This window comes from Ursus americanus, chromosome X (genome assembly GCF_024610735.1).
Source record: "Ursus americanus isolate L20-20 chromosome X, mUrsAme1.1.p, whole genome shotgun sequence".
Classification (NCBI taxonomy): domain Eukaryota; kingdom Metazoa; phylum Chordata; class Mammalia; order Carnivora; family Ursidae; genus Ursus; species Ursus americanus.
Genome location: NC_142164.1, coordinates 8,274,750 through 8,298,690, shown reverse-complemented (window position 1 = coordinate 8,298,690; position 23,941 = coordinate 8,274,750). Strand labels below are relative to the sequence as shown.

Below are 23,941 nucleotides of genomic sequence, written 5' to 3'. Positions count from 1 at the left end.
AGCTTGGCACCAACTTCCATCTAAGAGAATGTTCTAAGCCTAAGAGAATAATTGGGCCATCTTGAAAAAGGGCAGCAGGTTGAATGATTGCTGTTCCCCCAGCAGATCACATCATGAGAAAATTAGTGGGATTCTTCCGGGATTCTTCAAGATCTCTAGGCCATAAATAAAATAGTAAAACCTAGGTTCCCTTTAGTCCCAAATCCTAGCACTATCCTCACCTCTATATTCCGTGACACTACTTACTTCACTGTTGTTGACTTGGGTTCTGTCTTCTTCAGTATACCCCTCCACCTTGATTCCCAACACCTACTTGCCTTCACTGGGGAAAATCAACAATACACTTCCATTATTATGCCTCAGGGATTTACAGGAGACCCTCCCTATTTTTTCCAGATTTTAAATGCAAATTTAAAGGATTCGGCTTTCCCTTGTAATTCAATCCTCATTCAATATGTAGATGACATCTTTCTTTGTTCCAGAACATTCTATAGATTATTGACAGATAACCAATACATAAGATTCAAAAGAGATATAAAGTTTCCAGAGACAAAATACAATTCTGTCCTTGGGTGCATTATCTAAGACATAACATCTCCCTTAAGGAAAAAACTTTGTCCCCATAACACATTAAGACTTTCCTCAATTATCCTTTACCTGAAATAAAGAGAAAATTTCAAGGTTTTCCAGGATTGGTGGCTATTGTAAGAGGGGCTTTATACCTCTGCTATAGCATCCCCTTTGCATAGTATGACTAAGGAAACAGTGTCTGAACCCATACCACAGCACTTATCTTCTACAATAGCATCTGATCCTTAAAAATCTCCTTTTCCTCTGCCCCCACCTTGGGGCTCCCAAATTATTCTTGCCATTTGTGCTATTCAAGAGTGGCTGGTTAGTACCAAGATGGACAGTAAGAAGACTACCTACAAAAAGTTGGGATTGTGTGTTTTGGTAGGTCTGGTGGTTCCCTGAGGGACTAGACTCTATGCTTGCCTTTGTATTGGCACTTGGACTACAGTGGCTACTCGTCATTTAAAATGTGAATATTTCACAAATGTTACTCAGCCATAAAAAAAGAATGAGATATTGCCACTGGCAACAGCATGGATGGGCCTAGAAGGTGTAATGCTAAGTGAAATAAGTCAGAGAAAGACAAACACCATATGATTTCACTCATATGTGGAATTAAAGAAACAAAACAAATGAACAAAGAAAAAAGAGACCAAAAAATCAGACTCTTAACTATAGAGAACAAACTGGTGGTTGCCAGAAGGAAAGTGGATGGACAGATGGGTAAGACAGGTGAAGAGATCATGAGAACACTTATCTTAATGAGCACTGAGTAATATATAAAATTGTTGAATCATTATATTGTACAACTGAAACTAATATAACACTGTATGTTAGTTGTACTTCAATTTAAAAAAATGTGAATGTTCTAAAAGCCACCAAAGCACGCATACACTTTAAAATATTTCAAATGGCAAATCCTGGGGTGCCTGGGTGGCTCAGTCGTTAAGCATCTCCCTTCAGATCAGGTCATGATCCCAGGGTCCTGGGATTGAGCCCTCCATCAGGGTCCCTGCTCTGCAGGGAGTCTGCCTCTGCCTCTCCCCCAGCGCAAGCTCTCTCTCTCTTTCTAAAATAAAATCTTTAATACATACATATATACATACATAAAATGGTAAATCTTACGTTTATATTACCACAAAAAATTGTGCTGTTTTCAGTGCTTTCTTAAAGCCATGTCATGATGTGCTTTGATTTTTATTCAACAAGCTCTTTTAATTTTTAGTACACAATAATTTTTAAAAAATTTTTTAAAGATTTTATTTTTAAGTAATCTCTACACCCAATGTGGGGCTCAAACTTATAACCCCAAGATCAAGAGTCGTATGCTCTACTGACTGAGCCAGCCATAAGCCACCTCAATAAGTTTTTTAAAAAGGTTATATAGCAAAACAATATGGGAAGATTACACATTTCATCTGAAAAATTTGCTTTTCTTCAATTTCCCAACATAACTTTTCCTATCTGAGCCATTCCAATTAAATCAAATTCAGCAAGTAATTTCCAAATGCCGACTTCAGCTACTATTGCATAGCTCTGATCCATGGTACCACATAAAACAGGTAGCATACATAACAAATGTACACACTTCATAAGTAATGGAATAGTGAGAAATCAGCATCACTCAAGTTCTATTTGTACAAATAACCATGATAGGATCATCTATTTGGCAGTCCTTCAAAGAAACCAAATAAAATATGCAGACAAATTGTTAATGTTAAAACATTACACATAAGAACATTTGACACCGGATCCATAAGAAAATTCTGGCAGGACTAGGACCTTTGAAAAATATATGTGGGAATCAGATACCCAGGAAACAATCAGAATCAGTGGGACTATAGTACTTTTTAGCAGCACAAGAAATTTCTGATTTTAAATTGACATTGAACTTTCACGAAGTTGGCTTCTGTCGAGAATATAACAACTCTTCAAGGTGTATTGCCTTTCCACAGAAACATACACTACAACAATGATTCAGAAGAAAAGGAACTAATTAATTTCCATTACTACATATAAACCTTCAGATGAGTCTTAAATGAAGTCCAGAGATTGTAAGAAAAGTAGGAGAAACAAGGAAAATTGGGGACTACAGATGAACCAATCTCTTGGTTTCCAACCTTCAAACCACCTTTTAGGTTTGTTTCCTCCCCGGGCCCTACATTGAAATTGTTTTTCCTACTAAACTGCATTTAGTAAGCCATAATTAATTCATGCCATCTGTATTATTACTATTTTCCAGGTTCACTGCTATTTCAGATTTTAACCAACAATCCATAATTATGAAGGTTTTATAATAATATTATGACAAAATCACATAAGTCACTGTCTTGTTTGTGAATAGCTATAAAGTCAAGCAAGCCTGCAGAAACTTATGTACTGCTCACTGATACCAATCATTGGAAGTGGCCATCAATCTGTGCTCAAGTCCAAGATTAGTCAACCCACTGGGCATGTTTAGGTATCGTGACCCTCACATGGGGCTCTACTCTCCATGACTGTTGTACCAACTACCCACTCAGAAATTTCTATGATGTCACCAAGAGCCAATCAGGTGTTCTTTCTCTGATACTGATTTCATGTAAGCCAGACAAAAAGCAAAGACATTTGACGTTTTGATTAGCTTGTTCAGCCTCTTGACAGGAACATGTACAACATTCATTAAAATTTTGAAGTACTGGAAACAGATGCTTATTTTTTTATTTCTATACACATATAAAAATAAGGGCGTTAAATAAATAAGTTTTTTAGTTACGTGGAAAGCACCAAGATTATATGGCAGTACTGGTTTTTAAAGACAGAAAAGAATTGTATTAGACTTAAATTTAAATAAAATACATTCAAAGTAATCACTCAGTTGACTGTGTTCTTACAGCATTTAGTACATACCGTTATTATAGGAATGTCATTATATTTCAATGATTTTCTTATCTTTGTGATCCAAATACATATTGCAGCACCTGGTAGGTAATAGGTAGTTAATGCATATCTGTTGAACAGAGGGCCTGAAGAATATCAGTCTTTAAACTTGATTTTGTTCCACAAAAGAAGGGACGTATATTGTTTCCTGAGACAAAATGCATATGTGAAAGACATGAGAATGTCAAGGAAACAAAAGTAAACCTCAGTTCTACATCTAAACGGTTCAACAAACAATGGCACGATAAGCTTCTTCCTTCCCCTTGGGCCCACTACTGCTCAGTAATGGCACAAAGTCCTGCAGTTTAAGCTAGTGATTAGAAAAGAGGCTTTGAAGTCACGCAGACCTGGGTCCATAGCCTGGCAATGCTATCTAGTATGTGTTCGGGGGCAAGTCACTTACTGTCATCAAACTTGATTTTTCTCATCCATGAAATAGCATAATACCAACTTCAAAGGGCATCTAAAGGCCAGACCTACCCTAGAACCATTAATGTCTTAGTGAAGATATTTATGACCAAATAAAATGCAGGGCACTTTTTCCCCCTTTCTTAAATCTAAATATAGTTGACACACATATAATTGACACACATTATTGTATTAGTTTCAGATGTACAATAGTGACTCAACAACTTCTCTGTCACACACACACAGTTATAAATGAGGCAGGACAAGTATTATTGTTTCTGTCTTTTGGATGAAAAATGAGAAGGCAAAATATTGTAGTAGAATAAAGCTTAGACTTCAGAGTCAGACCTGGGTTTAAATCCTGGCTCTCTGCAACCTAGAGCAAGTTACCTAAACTATCTGAACCTCAGTTTTCCTAATCTGTAAAATGGGTATAATATTGCCTACCCTCAAACAGCTGTTTGAGGCATAAAATGAGAGGACAAAAGGCATTCAACACATGGTCACACTTATTCTATCAAGTCCCAGCAAAATAAAGGGACTTGTCTCGGTTTATCTTCTTAATAATAACACCTAGTCTAGAATCTAGGATGCCTGACTCCTATCAGATCTTTTGGAAATAGTATTGCTGGACTTTCATATTTTAAAAATGTGTCTCTGGTGGTTTCCTATGGCAATAAACATTTACTAAATTTTCTTCATTTGTTGAAATTCTTAGAAATATGCCATGTTTACACAATACCAAAACAACCAGTATAACAGTGATACATTAAATCAATGTATGGCATTGTTCTCATGGCATCAATCTGAACTTTTTGTTATGGAGTTGCTGTTACAGTATCAAATATGATGCCAACAGAACAGAACTTCCCACATGAAAGATCTACCCACAAAGAAATTCTGTGTCATTAAAGGAACTATATTAACAGTGTCTCGGGCAGCACAATATCACAAACTAAAAGTAGAATTGAGAATCTGGACACATTTTTTAAAATTTTTTATTATGTTATGTTCATCACCATACAGTACATCCTTAGTTTTTGATGTCGTGTTCCATGATTCATTGTTTGCGTATAACACCCAGTGCTCCATGCAATACGTGCCCTCCTTAATACCCATCATAAATGCCAAAGTACATTAACCATGTAAATATTCTCTATTAAAGAGAAATAAAACATTAGAAAAATCTAAGGAAACTGTTTTCACTACTATTTGAAGAATAAATTGGTGTATCACACACTTGAAAAGTGGAAGTATAGTGTGCAAAACAGTCTGCTTAAAAACAAAATGAATGCCCTTGTCACCATCTTTCAGGCCACCATAATGGTGTGCACGAATGTCCTAGCAGATGCTCCCAAGAGCATTAAAAATGCTGAAAAGAGGGGCGCCTGGGTGGCACAGCGGTTGAGCGACTGCCTTTGGCTCAGGGCGTGATCCCGGCGTTGTGGGATCAAGCCCCACATCAGGCTCCTCCGCTATGAGCCTGCTTCTTCCTCTCCCACTCCCCCTGCTTGTGTTCCCTCTCTCGCTGGCTGTCTCTATTGAATAAACAAATAAAATCTTTAAAAAAAGTGCTGAAAAGAGAGGCAAATGCCAGGTTCTTATTAGGTCATGCTCTGAAGTTTTCATCCAGTTTCTAACTGTGATGATGAAGCATGGTTGCATTGGTGAATTTGAAATCATTGATGATCACAGAGCTGGGGAAACCGTTGTGAACCTTACAGGCAGGCTAAACAAATGTGGAGTGATCAGCCCCAGATTTGATGTACAACTCAAAGATCTAGAAGAATGGTGGAATAATCTGCTCCTGTCCCACCAGTTTGGTTTCATTATACTGACAACTTCAGCTGGCATCAAGGACCATGAAGAAGCAAGATGAAAAGACACAGGAGGGAAAATGCTGGTATTCTTTTCTAGAGATGTAATACATAAATGCAAATAAAATGCCTCAATGGAAAAAAAAAAGAAATGAATGGTAAATGAATAATTTTTTACCTACCCTAAAAAAAAGTCATGGCTTTTGCCAATGAGTTTAAGATTACTCTTTTTTAGATACATACGAAGATTTACCAAATTTAAAAAAATTAAAGGTTAAGACAAATTTATTTGTAAGAGTTCAATTAAATTATCCACAAATTTCATTAGATAAGAGTTTTAAAATTTCATAAAAATATCTCAATAATCTTAAGAAATCAACAGTAGTAATTACTTTTTCCCCATCATAAAATCCCCAAATTTATTCATGTGGCTGACTAGTCAAAGTAAAAATCTTCAGAAGAAAATTGAAAATTTGTTGAGATAACACAGGAATTTGGGAAAATCCTATTCATAATGTCATGGCGCCCAAGTCTTCTACTTTACTTACAGATTTAGAATCAGCTAGAACAATTTTGTGACGTGATGAACACTGGGTGTTATACACAGCTAATGAATCATTGAACATTATATCAAAAACTAATGATGTACTATACATTGACTAATTGAATTTAAATAAAAAATAAAATAAATCTTTCTAAAGAAATCCTTCAAATGGAGCAAACAACAAAAATCGTATACACAAATGATGCTACTCCTCATACTAACTCCTATTAAACATCCTATTCACTTACATGCCTTTCTTCTCTGGACTGAAATTCAATATCCCAGGGCAAAACCATTTGGTGGTGTCACGGGGGCACACTTTTCATTTGATAAACATTCTGCCAGGTGGTGATGACACATCAAACGAGCAGATGCTCCCAGCTTACAAAGGGCATAAGTTCTAAATGGGAGAAGACCTACATAAAATTGTGCAAATGTTATATATAGTGGGGTCCTAAACTGAAAGAGGATAGAAGAGGCACCGACATGTGTTGGGTTCCCTGGGAAGCAGATTCAGAGACAGAAATTAGCATGCACCAAATTTGTTGGGAATGCTCTCAAGCTACACCTGGAGGGGAGTATATGAAGCTGTATTAGGAAGAGGAAGGAGTTAGTCTGTGATACAGTCACAGCAAAAGCCTCAGCTCATCTCATGAGGAGCACTGGGGATGGAATGGCCCTTAAAAGTTTTTTTTTCAGACTGAGGTAAGAAGTGTGAGTTTATGTATCCCTGCATCAGCCAGTTATTGGATACAGGGTCCTTCTTCCCCCAGCCACTCAGAGAAGATAAACCCTGAACCCCTGGAGAGGAACTCAGCTGAGAACTGCCAGCCACCTATATACTCTCAAGAGCTGAGGTGATGAGTATTTCAGTTTTGTAGGTTTTGGGGAGAAAGGGAATTGGACAATACAACACAGTATCCATTACCGCCCACCCTTTGTTTCACTTAGATTTATGTGTTTCATGTTACTTCTGAAAGCAGATCCTTTAGGAATTTCATGGGCTTTTCCGAAGCATCTAAGAGAAAAGTTACCAGAATGAACCACTGCCCCCATGTGGAAGCTGGGCTCCAGGTCCCATCTAATTCTCATTCATCTCCCTCTTATACTAGCCATTCTAGATAAAACTTGCCCTCAACTATCAGCTCTCCAAGTCGGTAGATTACCTAATGGGGTGGCCCAAACCATCGTCCTTGATCAGCCTGAGACCCCAGTTATAAGGCTTTTCAGGGCTGCTTCACCTGTTCATTCATTGTCAAAATTGGGCAAGTAAATAGCAAGAGAAATGCAAATGGATCACCTGAGTGCCAAACATATATTCTCAGCCCCATTGTCTCCTGATGATCAGAGTCAGTGATTCCTGCCATTTTGTGACTCCCTTCTGTGCCTGCTACCATTAATGTTTGATGAGAGGCTTGCTATGTGCCCTGGAGGAAGCACTCCCCTCTGGGAACCAAGACTCCTGAACCAGCAGGATCCAGAGCTCTGGGAACAGGAAGGATAAATCGTGAAAGTAGGTCACTGGGAGTGATGGTGAGAGGCCACTCCGACTTATACCCTTTATTTCCTGGACTCACGCATTCTAACTACTGGGAACATAGCACAAGGTACTGGCTGTTGTGATCCAAATGTTTGTGTTCCTCCAAAATTGATATGTTGAAATCCTAATGCCCAAAGATGATGGTATTAGGTGGGGCCTTTAGGAGGTGCTTAGGTCATGAGGGTGATGCTTCCATGAATGGTATCAGTGCTCTTGTAAAAGAGACTCCAGAGATATCCAAAGCCCCTTCCACCATAACATATCTAGAAGGCAATGGCTATGAACCAGAATAGAGCTCTCACCAGAAAGTGACCATGCTGGTGCCTTGACCTTGGACCTCCTAGCATCCAGAACTGTGAGAAATAAAATTCTGTTGTTTATAAGCTGCCTACTCTGTGGAATAGACTAAGACACCGGTGCTTAATTTAGAGTGCATTCTGTGCCCTTGGAGATGATGCCTTATCCCAGCAGAGGATCACCTCTGAGCTGAGACCTCAGCTGTCTATTTCCTCACTCTCAGGCTGGCAGCACGTCACTCATGTGCTATGTGACAGGACTACTAGATCTCATGATTATGTGTCCACTGCTGTACCTCCTTTAGTGTAAAATAAGGCCCTCGGTCTGATGTTCTTACCTCAAAGGGTGAGGAATAAATGTGAGGGTTCTGCCAATGAGCAGGTAAGTCTATTCCAATTACACATTCAGGGACTCAGGAAATAATCATTCTGGGGTAGGCAGGAGGATATTTCAGAAGAAGCGAAAGTATGAAAAATGTATAATATCCTGAAATAGCTGGTGGTTTAAGGTAATTGCAAGCACCGCAGTAGGGCTGGAGCACAGGATTTTGGGAGTACCAGAAAAGTAAAGTGAGAGGTAGGAAAAGGGCAAGTCATGTAGACCACTGAACGTAATGCTAAAGAATTCTGACATTATCTTAAACAACAAAATACTGTACTGAAATTTACATTTTCTAGTATTTCAAACAGCAAAATACAGTGCTAAAATTTACATTTCCTAAAACTTTACTCTGCAACAATGTGAATGTTAGATTGCAGAGGGTAAGACTTGTCAGGAAGACTTGTAAAAGATAGTATGTGGGGTATGAGAGAGCATATTCAAAAATCACTATAGGTTTTTGGCCTGAGAAACTAGAAATTAACTGAGATGGAGAAAACTGCAGGAGGAGCTTGCTTGCAGGAGAAGATTAGCAGTTCAGTTGGACATATTAGATATCTAAGTGAAGATGTCAAGGAGGCAGTTGGATATATTAATATGGAGTTTGGGGGAGAGCTCCAGGCTGGCAATGTAAATCCGGGAAACACTAGCAAATAGATAAAATTTAAAATGAAGGCATTGAAAGAGCTCTCCAATGGAATGAGTATAAATAACAACAGAGGTCCAAAACTGAGCCTGGCACATTCCAAAATGTAGAAGATGGTAAGGTGTGGAGGAATCAGGAGAATGAGAAGGAACAACCAGTGACGGATTAGGAAAACATGGCCCTGGAAACTGAGTAAAGCAAATATTTCTGAGAGGAAGGAGGAATCAGCTATGTGAAATGCTGCTAAGCCCAGTGAGCTGAGAAATGAGGACTGGCCATTGGATCAAGCAATGCAGAGGTCATTGGTAACCTTCACCAAGAGAACTATTCATGGAGAGGAAGAAGCAAAGGCCTGGATTTTAAGAAGAGGAATTTAAGACAAGCTATATCGACCACTATCTTCAAGAGCGTTGCTGTGAAGCAGGGCAGAGAAATATGGTAGCAACTGGCTAAGGGGAAAGAGTGATCGAGAGGTCAAGACAGCTAATTTTCAGTTTGGTGATTTTGTTTTGTTTAGTTAGATTTTGGGGGGGGGATGGAGGAAGTAACAGCACAGTTATCTTCTGAAGTGAAATATCTGGTAGGAAAAGGCATGATGTGGGAGGGAGTGCATAGGATTGGTGGGGGTAACATCATGTTAGAAAGCGAGGGAGTTCCGGGTCTGATCCAAGAAGTGAGTGGACTGGTCTTTAGGTGGGAGCACAGTTCATGGCCAGTCACAGCGGGAGAGACAGATACAGGTAGGTGAGGAGGTGCAGTACTGGAAGGCTGGCAAAGTCTCTTCTAATTGCTTCCACCTCTTCAGTGAAATAGGAAGCTCAGTTGTTTGTTTCCTTAAGTGTTTGCTTGCTTAGTTTCTGAACTTCTGAGTACACTGCCTTAATTCATTCACCCTGCCAGCCTCTAATTGCCTTTTTACTCTATCTGAAAATTCCCTGGTGACCAGAGGTCTCTGCAGTCAATAACATCTATGGAGAGAGAAGACAAGAAGTGGCCAAATAATTCCAACTGATATCGTGGAGCCGAGTTCAGTCTGTAATACACAACCAAGAACTTGGAGAGGAAATTACCTTCTTGAGTCAGACCTTAACGTGGAGTATATTTGATCCAGTCCTATGATATTTCTCCTTCTACCCTGCTCTGCTAGCTTCACTGCAGTATTCAAGGCTTTGGCCTTGGGCTGTAAGAGTCTTTCTAGTTCTCATGGTCCACATTAAACAAGATCCTACGCTGCCAGCTTTCATCTTCAAGATAAAAGAAATAGTCTCTTAAGGCAGTGGATATAAAAGCCTTAGAGAGGTGGTTCTCAAGCTTGGCTGATCACTGGACTCATCTGAATCACTCATTGAAAAGTATATACCCCACGGACTCTCTCTTAAAAGTACAGATTAAAGCAGGGTCCAGATATGATGTTACCTTAACTCATGCAACCTTGGTGGACTCATCAGTAACAGCGGAGGACACCTTTTTATATCTAGTACAGTGCCTGGAATGTTGTAGAAGTGAAAAGAATGTTTAAATAGTGATATCTCCTTTCCCTTTTTATCCCTCTCCTTTTTATCTCATAACTAGCCCTTTTCCTATTTTTTATTGTGTCAAAATATTCATAACATAAAATTTACCATTTTAACCATTTTTAACTGTACAGTTCAGTTGCATTAAGTATATCCATACTATTATGCAAACCCTCCCTATTTTTTAAATGTTTCTTTTATTGGAATACTTTAAGATTCACAGAAAAAAATGCAAAGATAGTACAGATTTCCCACATACTCATTCAGTTTCCTCTATTGTTAACATCTTCTAATATGATGTAACATTTGTCAAAACTAAGATACCAACAGTGACTTTAGACTTAATTCATGTTTCAATAGGTTTTTTTTTTCCATTTAAAGTTTTTTTTTCTATTCCTGGATCCAATCCAGAACATACCTCTATTAAAAAAATTATGTGTTAACTTTTTAGCGAGGGCTTTCTAAAATCATTACTTTGAATACCTGAGATCATGCTTTATTTTTCTATTAACAAGTTGAATTTTTTCCCTTTTCTGGATTAGGGTAGAAACAACCCATACCAGGATACCCGGGTAGCTCAGTTGGTTAAGCGTCTGACTTCAGCTCAAATCATGATATCAGGGTCCTGGGATTGAACCCCATGAGGGCTCCCCACTCAGTGGAGAGACTGCTTCTCATCCTCTCCCTCTCCACCTCTCCCTCCCCCTGCTAATGCTCTCTCCCTCTCTCAAATAAATAAATAAAATCTTAAAAAAAGAAACAACCCATACCTTCTAGGCACCAAGAAAAACTATTCTTCCTTATGAACAAGTAGTGTATCCCCCAGATGCCACAGCAGCTGTGCTGCCAGCTGTTGATCCAGCTTTAGAAGCAACTTCCATACCCTGACTTCAGCTTACAGAGAAGGAGTAAGGAATGGTACATATGAAACTATACTACATAAAAGATGCTAAGCCTTATGAACAAGGTGGTCCTATTTCTTGGCAGGGAAAATCAAACTCAGGCTCATAAAGTGATCATTTATCCATCCAACATCTATCGTGATCCTACTACATGCTAACATTGTGGTAGGCACTTGAAATACAAAGACAAATGAGGCAAAGTCTGTGTTCTTGATTTGCTCAGTTTAATGGAAAAAACAGACATGTAAGAAATCAATTATAATACACCATACTAAAGGCTAGAATTAAGGTAAATGTAGGTTACAATGACTGCGATGAGGCCAAGGAAGCCTTTTCCTTGAAAAGATGATGGCTAAGTTGATAGAAGAGAAAGCTCATCAAGGATGGGGAGAGAAGAGTGTGTTACAAGTAGAGTGAACGTGAATAAAAGAACAGGGACCTGAGAAAATCTGGTCCTTTAAGTAGTTTGCTATGGCTCAAGTGTTAGTGTGTACACTTGGGAGTAGATGGTATATGACTGAAAACAGATGAGACCGGTTATGTGAGAAACACTGAACATGGTATGAGATGTTCATGAATTTAGACTTAATTCTGAATGGGATGTAGGTTCATTAAAGAAGTGACCAACTTTTTCTTTTTTTTTCATAATAATATAATATAATATATAATATATTATATAATAATATATTATTATATAATATATTATATATATTATTCACCATACAGTGCATCCCTGGTTTTTGATGTCAAGTTCAATGATTCATTAGTTGCGTAAAACACCCAGTGTACCATGCAATACGTGCCCTCCTTACTACCCATCACCGGCCTATCCCATTCCCCCACCCCCCTCCCCTCTGAGGCCCTCAGTTTGTTTCTCAGAGTCCATAGTCTCTCATGCTTCATTCCCCCTTCTGATTACCCCCCCTTTCTTTATCCCTTTCTTCTCCTACCAATCCTCCTAGTTCTTATGTTCCATAGATGAGAAAAACCATATAATTGTCTTTCTCTGCTTGACTTATTTCACTTAGCATTATCTCCTCCAGTGCCGTCCATGTTGCAGCAAATGTTGAGAAATCGTTCTTTTTGATAGCTGAGTAATATTCCATTGTATTTATGGACCACATCTTCTTAATCCAGTCATCTGTTGAAGGGCATCTTGGCTCCTTCCACGATTTAGCTATTGTGGACAATGCTGCTATGAACATTGACCAACTTTTTCTTTCCACTAAATTATAGTTGCATGGATGCAATGCTAAACTAAGAATTGCCTATCTCCAGGCTTCTTATTTTATAAGAAAAGCTAACTGCTATTTGTTTAACATACTGTAAATAGTTTCTACTAATTGTAGCCTTATGAATTTTTGGCTTATAACCCACATCTTCCACTGTTGCCTTACATTCCAGTCTCTCATTGAGGTTATAACTTCATGACACCTGGGAGTACTATCCCATCCCCAGACTTATTCCCAGTAAAGCCCATGTTGCCTGATAAAGACAAAGTAAGCACACATGGAGAATATACTTGAGTGCTAGTGAAAGCACGCAGCATTAACATCCTGTAAGAAGAAAGATAGGGGCACCTGGGTGGTTCAGATGGCTAAGCGTCTGCCTTTGGCTCAGGTCATGATCTTCGGGTCCTGGGATCAAGCCCATGTTAGGCCCTACATTGGGCCCCTGGCTCAGTGGGGAGTCTGCTTCTCCCTCTCTCTTTGCCCCTCCCCCTCATGCTCTCTCACTGTCTCAAATGAATAAATAAAATCTTAAAAAAAAAGAAGAAGAAAGATAAGTGAAAATAAGGGATGCAAAATAATCAACTGACATTTCCACAGCTGCTTTATGTGTAAGCCATATGCAACGACTTGCTGGCAGTTCTGCCTCTGAAACAATACTTGCTGCAGAAGTTAGAATCAGAGGTACCAATGGCTCTCTGCATGGGTAAACTGATCACAGACAGTTTTCAGCCAATTAGTCAGATGTGACTGATTGAGGTGAGAGGGTGAAGTGCATGAGGGTTATGAGCAGGGGCCAAACCCTCTGTGTTATTTAAGTGGGACGTTGGGTCAGTGTGAACACTTTAAGCATACTCATTTAACAGTTCAGTTCTATTAACTCTATAGCATAAGAGGGAAAGGAGTTAAACCAGAAAAACTCATCTCACTGTAATGAAGTGCTGTGTTTTCAATTATCTGAACTGCTATATTTCACCAAAATGTTTAAAAGTGGAATAACAACCACGTCTTCTGTTTTTTACTGCTCAACAAAAATTTTAAAAAAAGATAATCAAGGTTATAGTCAATGCCACCATTTCAAATGAAATAGTATCAATAAATTTTGAATTATTGAGTGCATTTTCTTCATTCCATTAATTACACTCTTCAGTGCAATTCTGGGCTATTAGAAAGGAAGTGTGCTTAGTAATACCAAAGAGACAAAAATCTTTTTAGAGGATTATCATTATAGGTGTTTAGACCACAAAAACTAATGAGTTTAGTGAATATTTTTTCCAAATCAGAGTATTAATAATCAATTACTGAAATGTTTAAAGAGCATACTTTTTACTTTTTAAAAGATTATTTAATTTTAGAGAGAGAGAGGAGGGGCAGAGGGAGAGAAAGAATCCCAAGCAGACTCCACCCTTGGCATGGAGTCCCACACGGGGTTTGATCCCAGGACCCCGAGATCATGACCTGAGCTAAAACCAAGAGTTGGATGCTAAATCTGCTAAGACTCCCAAGCACCCCAAGAGCATACTTCTAAAAGGTGGTTTATCTGCTTCTTTTGCATATTACACTGATTTCTCTTGCTAACATGACAATAATAGTACCATCTCTGAGTCTTACTTTATCTAGCTGTTAAATGGTTAGAATTCTTGCTAGGTTAGGTGTTACGAGGACTAATGAGAAATTTCTCATAATGTAGTTAGAGCCCTGGAAACAATAATTTTCTCTATATAGAATGTTTTTCTGTCTTTAGGGAGGCATCTCAGTGCAGTGAAAAACCACAGCTTTTGAAAGTAAAGAGACTTTGGTACAAAATACTAACTCTCCTTGGACAAGTCATTAAATCTGTCTCAGTTTTCTCACTTCCAAAATGGAGACAAATACTCATTCTGTTAGAATGATTTTTACATAAAATAAAATAAGCTTATTTTGAGATGATGTAAGTATTAGGCATCGTGTTCTAAACAAAATAGGTGTGCACAGAATTTGGTGATTTATATCCACAAAAGACAAAACCAGAAATGTCTCAAAATGACCATGAGAGAAGCTGGGTAAGACATTCAAGGACATACAGGACCAGATCAGCTTAGGATCACGCAGGGCAAGGAGCTTCAGGATACAGAAACAGAGCAAATATCCTATTCCTTATCCACATCAATAGGTGGTATGAACTGGATACAATCTACTATCTAGAAGCAAGGAGCTGAAATGGAAGAGGTTCAAATTTGGACTTAAAAAATCACATACCCCACATTAAGCATCATTTTTCTACCTCTAGCAGCTTTGGTAGCTTCTTTGTAATGGGTATCAAAAATTTACAAAGTGGCTGGTAGTGGCTTTTTCCTATTACTGTCAAAAAAAAAAAAAAAACACTAACCCCAAACCAAAAATAACTTCAAATTCTCTTTAGCTTTAAAAATGCTCCCATATTGCAGATGTCTATCTTTGTTTAATTAAAGTCATTTTGGGGGCACCTGGGTGGCTCAGTGGGTTAAGTGTCCACCTCTTGATTTCGGCTCAACTTGTGATCTCAGGGTCATGAGATCGAGCCCTGCATCAGGCTCTTCACTGGGTGTGGAGCCTGCTTAAGATTCTCTTTCTACCAGTGTTCCTGGGTGGCTCAGTCAGTTAAGCATCTGACTTTTGATTTCAGCTCAGGTCATGATCTTGGGGTTGTGCTTCTCTCTATATATATCTCTCTCTTAAATAAATAAATAAATAAATAAATAAATAAATAAATAAATTTTTTTTAAAAAATAAATATCATTGTTTTCATTTTCCAATCCAAGGTGACTGAGGTGCCTGGAAGTGAGTGAGCATTTTAACTGTTAATAGTGTCTTGGAAAGAAATTACCATATATTTTCTAAAGAAAAAAAACCTTGAAAATACTGAAAAACTGATCTCTGGCTCAATGCAATCTTATCTAGCCCATATGACTTTCCCAAAGGAAAATTATTCCCTAACTGCCCTAGTAGCAATGTTTGAGATTCTCCAAAAATATATCTTGAGAAAAATTAAGCTTTAAATTATGAGACTTTAAAAGGCTGTACTCTTAACATATTTTTTAGTCTACCTTTCTTCTTTTAACAACATAAAATTGGTTCATGAAAGACGCTCACTGCAGCATTATTTACAATAGCCAAGATATGGAAGCAACCTAAGCGTCCATCAACTGATGAATGAATAAAGAAGATGTGGCATATATACACATACGCACACTGGAATATTACTCAGCCATTAAAAAGAATGAGATCTTGCGATCTGTGACAACACAGACAGACCTACAGGATACTATGCTAAGTGAAATAGGTCAGACAGACACAGACAAATACCATATGATATCACTTATGTGTGGACTCTAAAATATAAAATGAACAAACAAAACAAAACAAACACACTCATAGAACAAGCATGATTGTCAACAGGAGGGCGGGTTAGCAGATGGATGAAATAGATGAAGGTGATTAAGAGGTACAATTCTCCAGTAATAAACAAGTCATGGGGATATTATGTACAGCATAGGGAATATAGTCAATAATTTTGTAATAACTGTATAGCAACAGATGGTAACTAGGCTTACCGTGGTGAGCATTTCATAATGTATAGAAATATAAAATCACTATGTTGTACATCTGAAACTAATACAATATTGTATGTCAATTATTCTTTAATTTAAAAAAGGTGTTCACTCATTTTCATATCTGAGCATGGTACTATTTAAAATGTTTATTTTTTAATATTACTAATGTGATTTACAAACATAAAACTAAATAAACATTTAATGCTGCAGTCTAATGCAACAAAAATAAAATAGAACTAAATTCATCTTGAATCAAATCATCCTTCACATACACAAATTCTGATTTATAAAGACTTGAAACATGTTCCAATTATCCTCTCCTTACCCTTTATTTCACTCAACCTCCCCACCCTCAAATATTTGGTCATTACCAGAGCTCCTGGAATATCATTAAAAATATGCATAAGATATTTGAAAAGTAGGTCTTCCTCATTGCCTTCTACATTAAGTACCATTTGTATTAAAAAATATTCTCTAATACATATTTAATTCAGAAAATCACACACACAAAAATCCTAGTAAGAACCTGAAGAGTGTTCAGCCCAAATACTACAATCATATGTCAGGCTAGATACTCAAATTTAGGACCCTGCTCATAGATAAAGAATTATAATACTGAGAGTAAAAATACAGATATAATGTATCTTTGGGAGTATATGATTTCAGAGAATGTGTATGAGTATATATACTAACCATTGCAAGAATAAGATTTTGTTCAGGTTTAGATTAGATGGCCTTTCAAAGGTCCATGTGGTAAGTAAGTTTTAGGGTCCCTCACAAGATTATGGCTATCATCTGGGCATAGGACAATTGCACTTCTCCACCCATTAGAAGTTAGGTGTAGCCAGGACACATGAGTGGCTCAGTCAGTTAAGTGTCCAACTCTTGGTTTTGGCTCGGGACATGATCTCAGTGTCGCAATCTCAGTGTTGTGATCTCAGGGTCATGATCTCAGGATGGTGAGACTGAGCCCCACATCGGGCCCATGCTCAGCATGGAGTCGGTTTAACATTCTTTCTCTCCCTCTCCCTCTGCCCCTCCCCCTATGCGCACTCTCTCTCTAAAATAAGTAAATAAAAATTTTTTAAAAAAGAAGTTAGATGTGGCCATGTGACTTGTTTTAGCCTGTGCTGTGAAGCAAAAGTGACACACTTCACTGCTGGGCAGAATGGAAGCTTCAAGAGCCTTTAAACTCACTTTTTCCCTTTGCTACAACATTTGGCAACATTCCATATGGTGGTTGTTTCAACAGCCTGGATTGTAGAGGGAGGACAATGCAGGAACAGAGCCCTGAGCCAACCCATGGAGGGTTTATAGTATGAGTGAGGCATGAACTTTGTTGCTTTAAGTCATTGAGATCTGGGGGCCATTTGTTACTGCAGCATACTCTAGCTCATCCTGTTTCTCAGGAAACAGTTGTTTCTTGAGATTCTATGATTCCACATTATTTGCAGCTTTGCAAAGTCTGAAATACTGTAAAAACGAAATCATTGCTCACAAAAACTGTCACTACTAGCTAGCCGGTAAAACTATGTCAATCAATGCCTATTAAATGTACAATCTCTCAATCCTATCTTCTGAGTCCTTGAAAACATCTAAGTCAGTTATCAAAATACTTGTGCACCTTTCCTAACCTGACAGTATTCAGCAAAAGACTGAAAATACTTATAGTTAAACATTTTCTTTTTCAATTCTGTCTTTTGACTGAGATGATAGAAAACATGTATTTCTTTCTTCCAACAGTGTCCAAGCTTTGAATTCAAAGGATTACACAGTATCTGGATTAAACTGTCAGCTTGTACAAGCTTGAGCTGAGAAAAGGAAAAGCGTCGTTCAGTGTCTGAAAAAGTATAGTCTGTTTAATATAGAGTCATGGTGACCCTTGAAAACTGTAGGAGGTGGTGGTATGGAGGAAGGAAAAGATAAACTTATATCTCAAAAACCAACTAGCACAAGAATGTACAAGGAATATTTGACAGAAACCTTATCAAAATGGCAATATCTAGCATTCTCCAAATCAATAGAATACACATGAGAAGAATGTGAAATGCCTACATAATCATTTCCAAACAATTTGGGGGTGCTAAATAATGGTAAGCAATGTGACATGATATTTCAATTATGTATTTAATACAGACACAGAACCAGAAAATTATAATAATATATCTACCAGAGGACAATATCGATATATTTACATTAAAAATGACTAAAACAGCATTTCCCAAAATGTCCTGCAAAATACTCTTTTAAGGTGTACCACAAGAATGTACTCTATGGTGACTAACATAATATAATAAAAAAACATTAAAATAAAAAAAAGAATGTATTCTATATAATGTATCCTTCTCTTAAAAATCCACAGTGTATATTTAACATATCGGAGTTTCTGAAAAGGCCTGCAATAAAGAGACCTATTTAATTTAGTGCAATCTAGCATTTCCCATACTTTCTTAAGAATGGAATACTATTTTAAGAGAAGGGGAGCAGCCCTGTCATTTCTTTTTTTACTTGACTCTAAGATTCCCCTCTCTTTCTCCCTTCCAATATCCACCACACCCCAGTTAACCTGTATTAACGACTTTATGTGTAGGTATTGTTCTACATTTTGGGGGCTCATGTAATTTCACACATGTAATAAACACATATAGGAGAGGTTTCACCCTTTGATTACTTATTTTATAACAGTGAAATAATTTCTTATATACCTTACTGCATTGGCCTTTTTCCAAACACCGGTACTCATGGAAATCCCTTCCAAGTCAACTGGTATAAATCTGATTGCTTCTTTTTTAATAACTGTATGATAGTCTATCATGTGAGGTACTCATGGTTGTTGAAACCACTCCCATATTTCCCATACCAAACAGCACTATATCCTCTCCCAAGATGTGTTATGTCCTCCCCAATTGTTCCTCTTCGATAACCTGAGGTCTTTAGAATATTTGTATCCTCTTTTGTTGTATCTATTCCTACAGCAATACCACCACTACAACTGCAAAAACACATTTGTTTGGCCTTTCCTCGTTTCCAGGTTAAAATACTTTAGAAGTTAGATGGGTGGCAGGCATTAAGGAGGGCACTTGTGATGAGTGCTGGGTATTATATGTAAGTGATGAATCATTTAATTATACTCCTGAAACCAGCACTACACTACATGTTAACTAACTTGAACTTAGTAAACACTTAGGAAAAAAAATAGGTCAACCGTTAACTCAAATTTTCCTTACATTATATCCTATATCTAGAGCCCTTATTTTGCCCTTTAAGGCATATACTCCAACCTTTCTAACCTTTTCCATTTGTTTTTCTAAAACCTTGTTCACTATGGTTTTTACTCTTCTTTCCTATCTTGAGGTTTCTTTTCTGGTTCCTTTAGTGTTTGGTTGTTACTATTTTTATTCAAGTATTTTACTCATATGAGGTTCATGGATGATATAATCTCTAAATTCTCATATATTTCCACATCTTTGTTTTATTATATCTTTGACATATCATTGATATCGTGGTTACAGTATGATTCTGGGTTATGGTCAAGCCTTCTAACATTTGTGGGGCCCAGAGAAAGAATAAAAGCAGACATCCATGTACCACATATTTAAATATTTAAAAGCTATAAACCAAACTAATAAATCATTAAACATGTTCTAGTATCCTACCTTGATAAGCATACCTTTATAATGGCCTGAAAGGACAAGTTCCCAAAAAATCCCTTGATTCCAGTTCTGTACCAGAAAGTGGTGGCACAAGGAGGGCCAGTTCTAGGAGTCATCCTAGAACACTGGCTCCAGTTGGGAATGGCCCCTTTACTCATTATACTCATTGCCCTATGGGGACGGTCATACCCAGAGGAAGGTTATCACGTTCCCTTTAAAGATCAAGGTTTGTGGCAAAGAATCCTTTTGCTTTGATCTAAGAGTGTTACTTGTTGTGGTGCTTTTTGATTAGTAGTCTGTAGATGCTTTTCAAGAGCGTTCTAGTTTCAGTGTTACAAATGAGAAATCCAATTCCAATCTGATTATTTTTTCCCTTCTAGGTAATTTATTCTTTCTGCATTAATGTTTCTAAGAGTTTCTCCTTATCCTTGCAGAGTTCAGCAAACTACAGCCCACACATCCTATTTTTGTAGCCTGTAGCTGTGAGTGGCTTTCAGTATTTTAAAGGGCTATCAAAAATAAAGAATACGTGACTGACAACTTTTGTGGACTACCAAGCCACATTTACTCTCTGATCTTTTACAGAAAATTTTTACTTTATATGCAACTGATGAATCACTGAACTCTACCTCTGAAACTAATAGTACACTATATGTTAATTAACTGAATTTAAATTAAAAAATAAATAAAACCACCTTTTTGCATCAAAAAAAAAAAAGAAAAGAAAATGTTTACTGACCCCTGGAGTAGAGGAATATTAGCAGAAAATGCTAAAGTATGTGTATTTCTCATCAATCCAACCTTAAACTCAGTGAGCTGTCAACCAAAAGATTCAGCTCATTCCCTAGCTCAAATACATTTTCTTGTATCATTTGTTTTATTCTCCAGAACCAAACATTTTAACTACCATGCTATGGCATCCACAGGCAAATTCTTTTTTAAAAAAAGATTTACTTATTTATTTGAGAGGGGAGGGTGGAGGGAGAAGGAGAGAGAGAGAATCCTCAAGCAGACTCCCCGCTAAATGCGGAGCCCGATACAGGGCTTGATCCCACAACCCTGAGATCGTGACCTGAGCCAAAATCAAAAGTTGGATGCCTAAATGACTGAGCCACCCAGGCACCCCTTCTTCCATAGGCAAATTCTTATAGTAGATACCCATAATAAAGAAAACCATTGGACCTGAATGGGTGTTTAAATATTCTGATGTTTTACTTCTTTGTAATTTTCTAGAGAGTTTTCATCAGGATTATCACTATTGTCACACAGGCTGTGCATTGCACAACTCCAGTACGTGCCATCACATAGACTAAAGTGTGAATTGTGCTCCTCAGAGCTGTGCAACACTGTAACCTTATCATAGAGGCTCTCTCTGTTGCAAAGAACACAATATTACAAACGTGTTCATCTAATCTATTTTTTATTATTTTATGTTAGTCACCATACAGTACATCCTTAGTTTTTGATGTAGTGTTCCATGATTCATTTTTTGCACATAATACCCAAGTGCTCATTGCAATACGTGCCCTCCTTAATATCCATCACCAGGCTAGCCCATCCTCCCACCCCCCCAAAACCCTCAGTTTGTTTCCCAGACTCCATAGTCTCTCATGGTTCATCTCCCCCTCTCTTTTCCCCCCTTCATTTCCCCTCCCTTCTCCTAATGTCCTCCCTGCTATTCCTTATGCTCCACAAATAAGTGAAACCATAGGATGATTATCTTTCTCTGCTTGACTTATTTCACCTAGCACAATCTCCTCCAGTTCCATCCATGTTGATGCAAATGGTGGGTAATCATTCTTTCTGATGGCTAATATTCCATTGTATATATGGACCACATCTTCTTTATCCATTCATCTGTTGAAAAGCATCTCGGCTTCTTCCACAGTTTGGCTATTGTGGACATTGCTGCTATGAACATTGGGGTACATATGGCCCCTCTTTTCACTACATCTGCATCTAATCTAGTGGGCTTATAAATTTGGCTGCACATTACAAACAAAGCCTAGGTCACATCTCCAGATAATCTGACTTCATCATTTTGGGGTGGAGCCCTGGCATGAGTATTTTTTTTCCAGGAGAGAGAGAAAGAGAGAGCATGCGGACATGTGAGCGCATGCGTGTGAGGGGATAGGGTCACAGGGGGAGGGAGAGACAGAATCTTAAGCAGGCTCCATGCCCAGTGTGGAGCTTGAACGGGGCTTGATTTCATGACCCTGAGATTATGACCTGAGCCAAAATCAAGAGTCAGATGCTTAACTGACTGAGCCACCCTGGCACCCCATGAGTACTTTTTTTAAACTTCCTAGATAATTTTAATGTGCTGCCATGGTGGAGAACCACTGACGTAATATTTTCAACATATTAGTGATTATAATCTGTATTAGTCTGTTTGGCTTGCTGTCACAGAATACCATAGATTGGGTGGCTTATAAACAGCACAAATTTATTTCTCACAGGTCTGAAGGCTGGAAAGTCAAGATCAAGGTGCCAACAGATTCAGTGTCTGGTGAGAGTCCTTGTTGTATCCTCAAATGGCAGAAGGGGCAAGGGAGCTCTCTAGGGCCTCTTTTATAAAGGCATTAATCTCATTCATGAGGGTCCCCCCCCCATGACCTAATTACTTCTCAAAGGCCTCACCTCCAAATATCATCACACTGGAGATTGGGTTTCAACATATGAATTTTGTGAGAACACATTCCGTCTATAGCACACTCTATGGCCTATGTAGCTAATTTAAATGCCAATGAGGAAATGGGCCTTAAAAAAACCTGACAAAATTTATTCTGAATATAAACTTAGTGCTAACGAATGTTCCTAGGTTGACACATGCATCTGGGTCTTTTGAATCCCAGAACCAAAACTCTTACCCATTATGCTATGGCATCCATATGTACAGATGCATAAACAAACTAATGATACTTCATTCATTTTTCCGTTATCTAGATTTAATCACAATAGGTTTATCATTATTTCTCCAAATTCTAGAAACCCTGGACCTATTCCAATTATCAGACATGCTAGGCAGCTTTCTCTTATCAAAAAGTGAATATGAACTCTTTCTACTAGTCCAAATAATCCCTAAACAGAATGTTAGTAACTAAAACCCAAACCTGGATATGAACTATTAGGAACCCCACATTTCTAACTGACTAGGTAATAATTGGTAGCAGGTACTTCACTCCTCCCCTGGTCCATATAAAGGGTAGAATCACTAGCTTTATGAGTTGTACAGTGTTTCTTATGGGAAATTACTTCCTTTCCCTATGGGAGAGTGGATGGTGTGCTATCTGTCATTAGCAAAGGCCAAGTCAGGCCAAGGGACAGCTTGAAGAAAATCAGAGAAACCAGGGGTGCTTTCAAGAAGATGAGATGCCTCTCACTTCCTGGATGAGCCTGCAATCTCATCCTGATAATGCCATGAGACAGGAGAATGGTGCAAGTGTTCTTGGGAAGCATAAGAAATTATAGAAACATATCCTTTTTTGGTACAGACATTTCTAAATGTAGGAGCCCTGCTGGAGTTGCCTACCACAGCAGGGCCAAAAGAGGGTATATCAAGGTATGCCTTGGAAGAATATGAGAGACACCCTCTCAGTCATGGACCTGGGAGGACTTAGAAGAGAACCTTAGCACAAAGGGTAGAAGTTGTAGGACTATCTAGAGGAAGTAAGATATCTATCTAGGGAACTGAAAAAAGACACAACTGCTCCTTTCTGAGGGAACCTTCGGTGATGAAAGGAGCCAGGATGAAGCTGAACAGTACCTAAAGAAAGCCATACACTTCACATGTAAGAAGGCCACACAGCAGCAGGGGCTACCAAACTGGACAAATGGATCCCCAGCCACAAAAGATGAACCATAAATTATGCAAGAACAGCTCTGTGTCCACTATCCCCCTTTCCCTTTCCCCAACAGCAAAAGAATTGGTTTGGGAAAAGGAATGAGG

General features: G+C 38.2%; 1 protein-coding gene across 1 annotated transcript; it reads left to right on the top strand.

Annotated features, from left to right (window-relative positions):
* Positions 1–5,223: 5,223 nt before the first annotated feature.
* On the top strand, positions 5,224–5,779 carry LOC123775407 (small ribosomal subunit protein uS8-like). Its single transcript, XM_045774402.1, has 2 exons — positions 5,224–5,284; positions 5,487–5,779. Exons 1-2 carry the CDS (start codon positions 5,224–5,226, stop codon positions 5,777–5,779), a joined length of 354 nt encoding a protein of 117 aa, XP_045630358.1.
* Positions 5,780–23,941: the final 18,162 nt, after the last annotated feature.

Coding starts and splice junctions, on each gene's coding strand:
- LOC123775407 (XM_045774402.1), top strand. CDS start 5,224: ATGGTGTGCACGAATGTCCTAGCAGATGCTCCCAAGAGCATTAAAAAT. Junction 5,285..5,486: donor TAAAAATGCTGAAAAGAGGG/GCGCCTGGGTGG, acceptor CTGAAAAGAGAG/GCAAATGCCAGGTTCTTATT.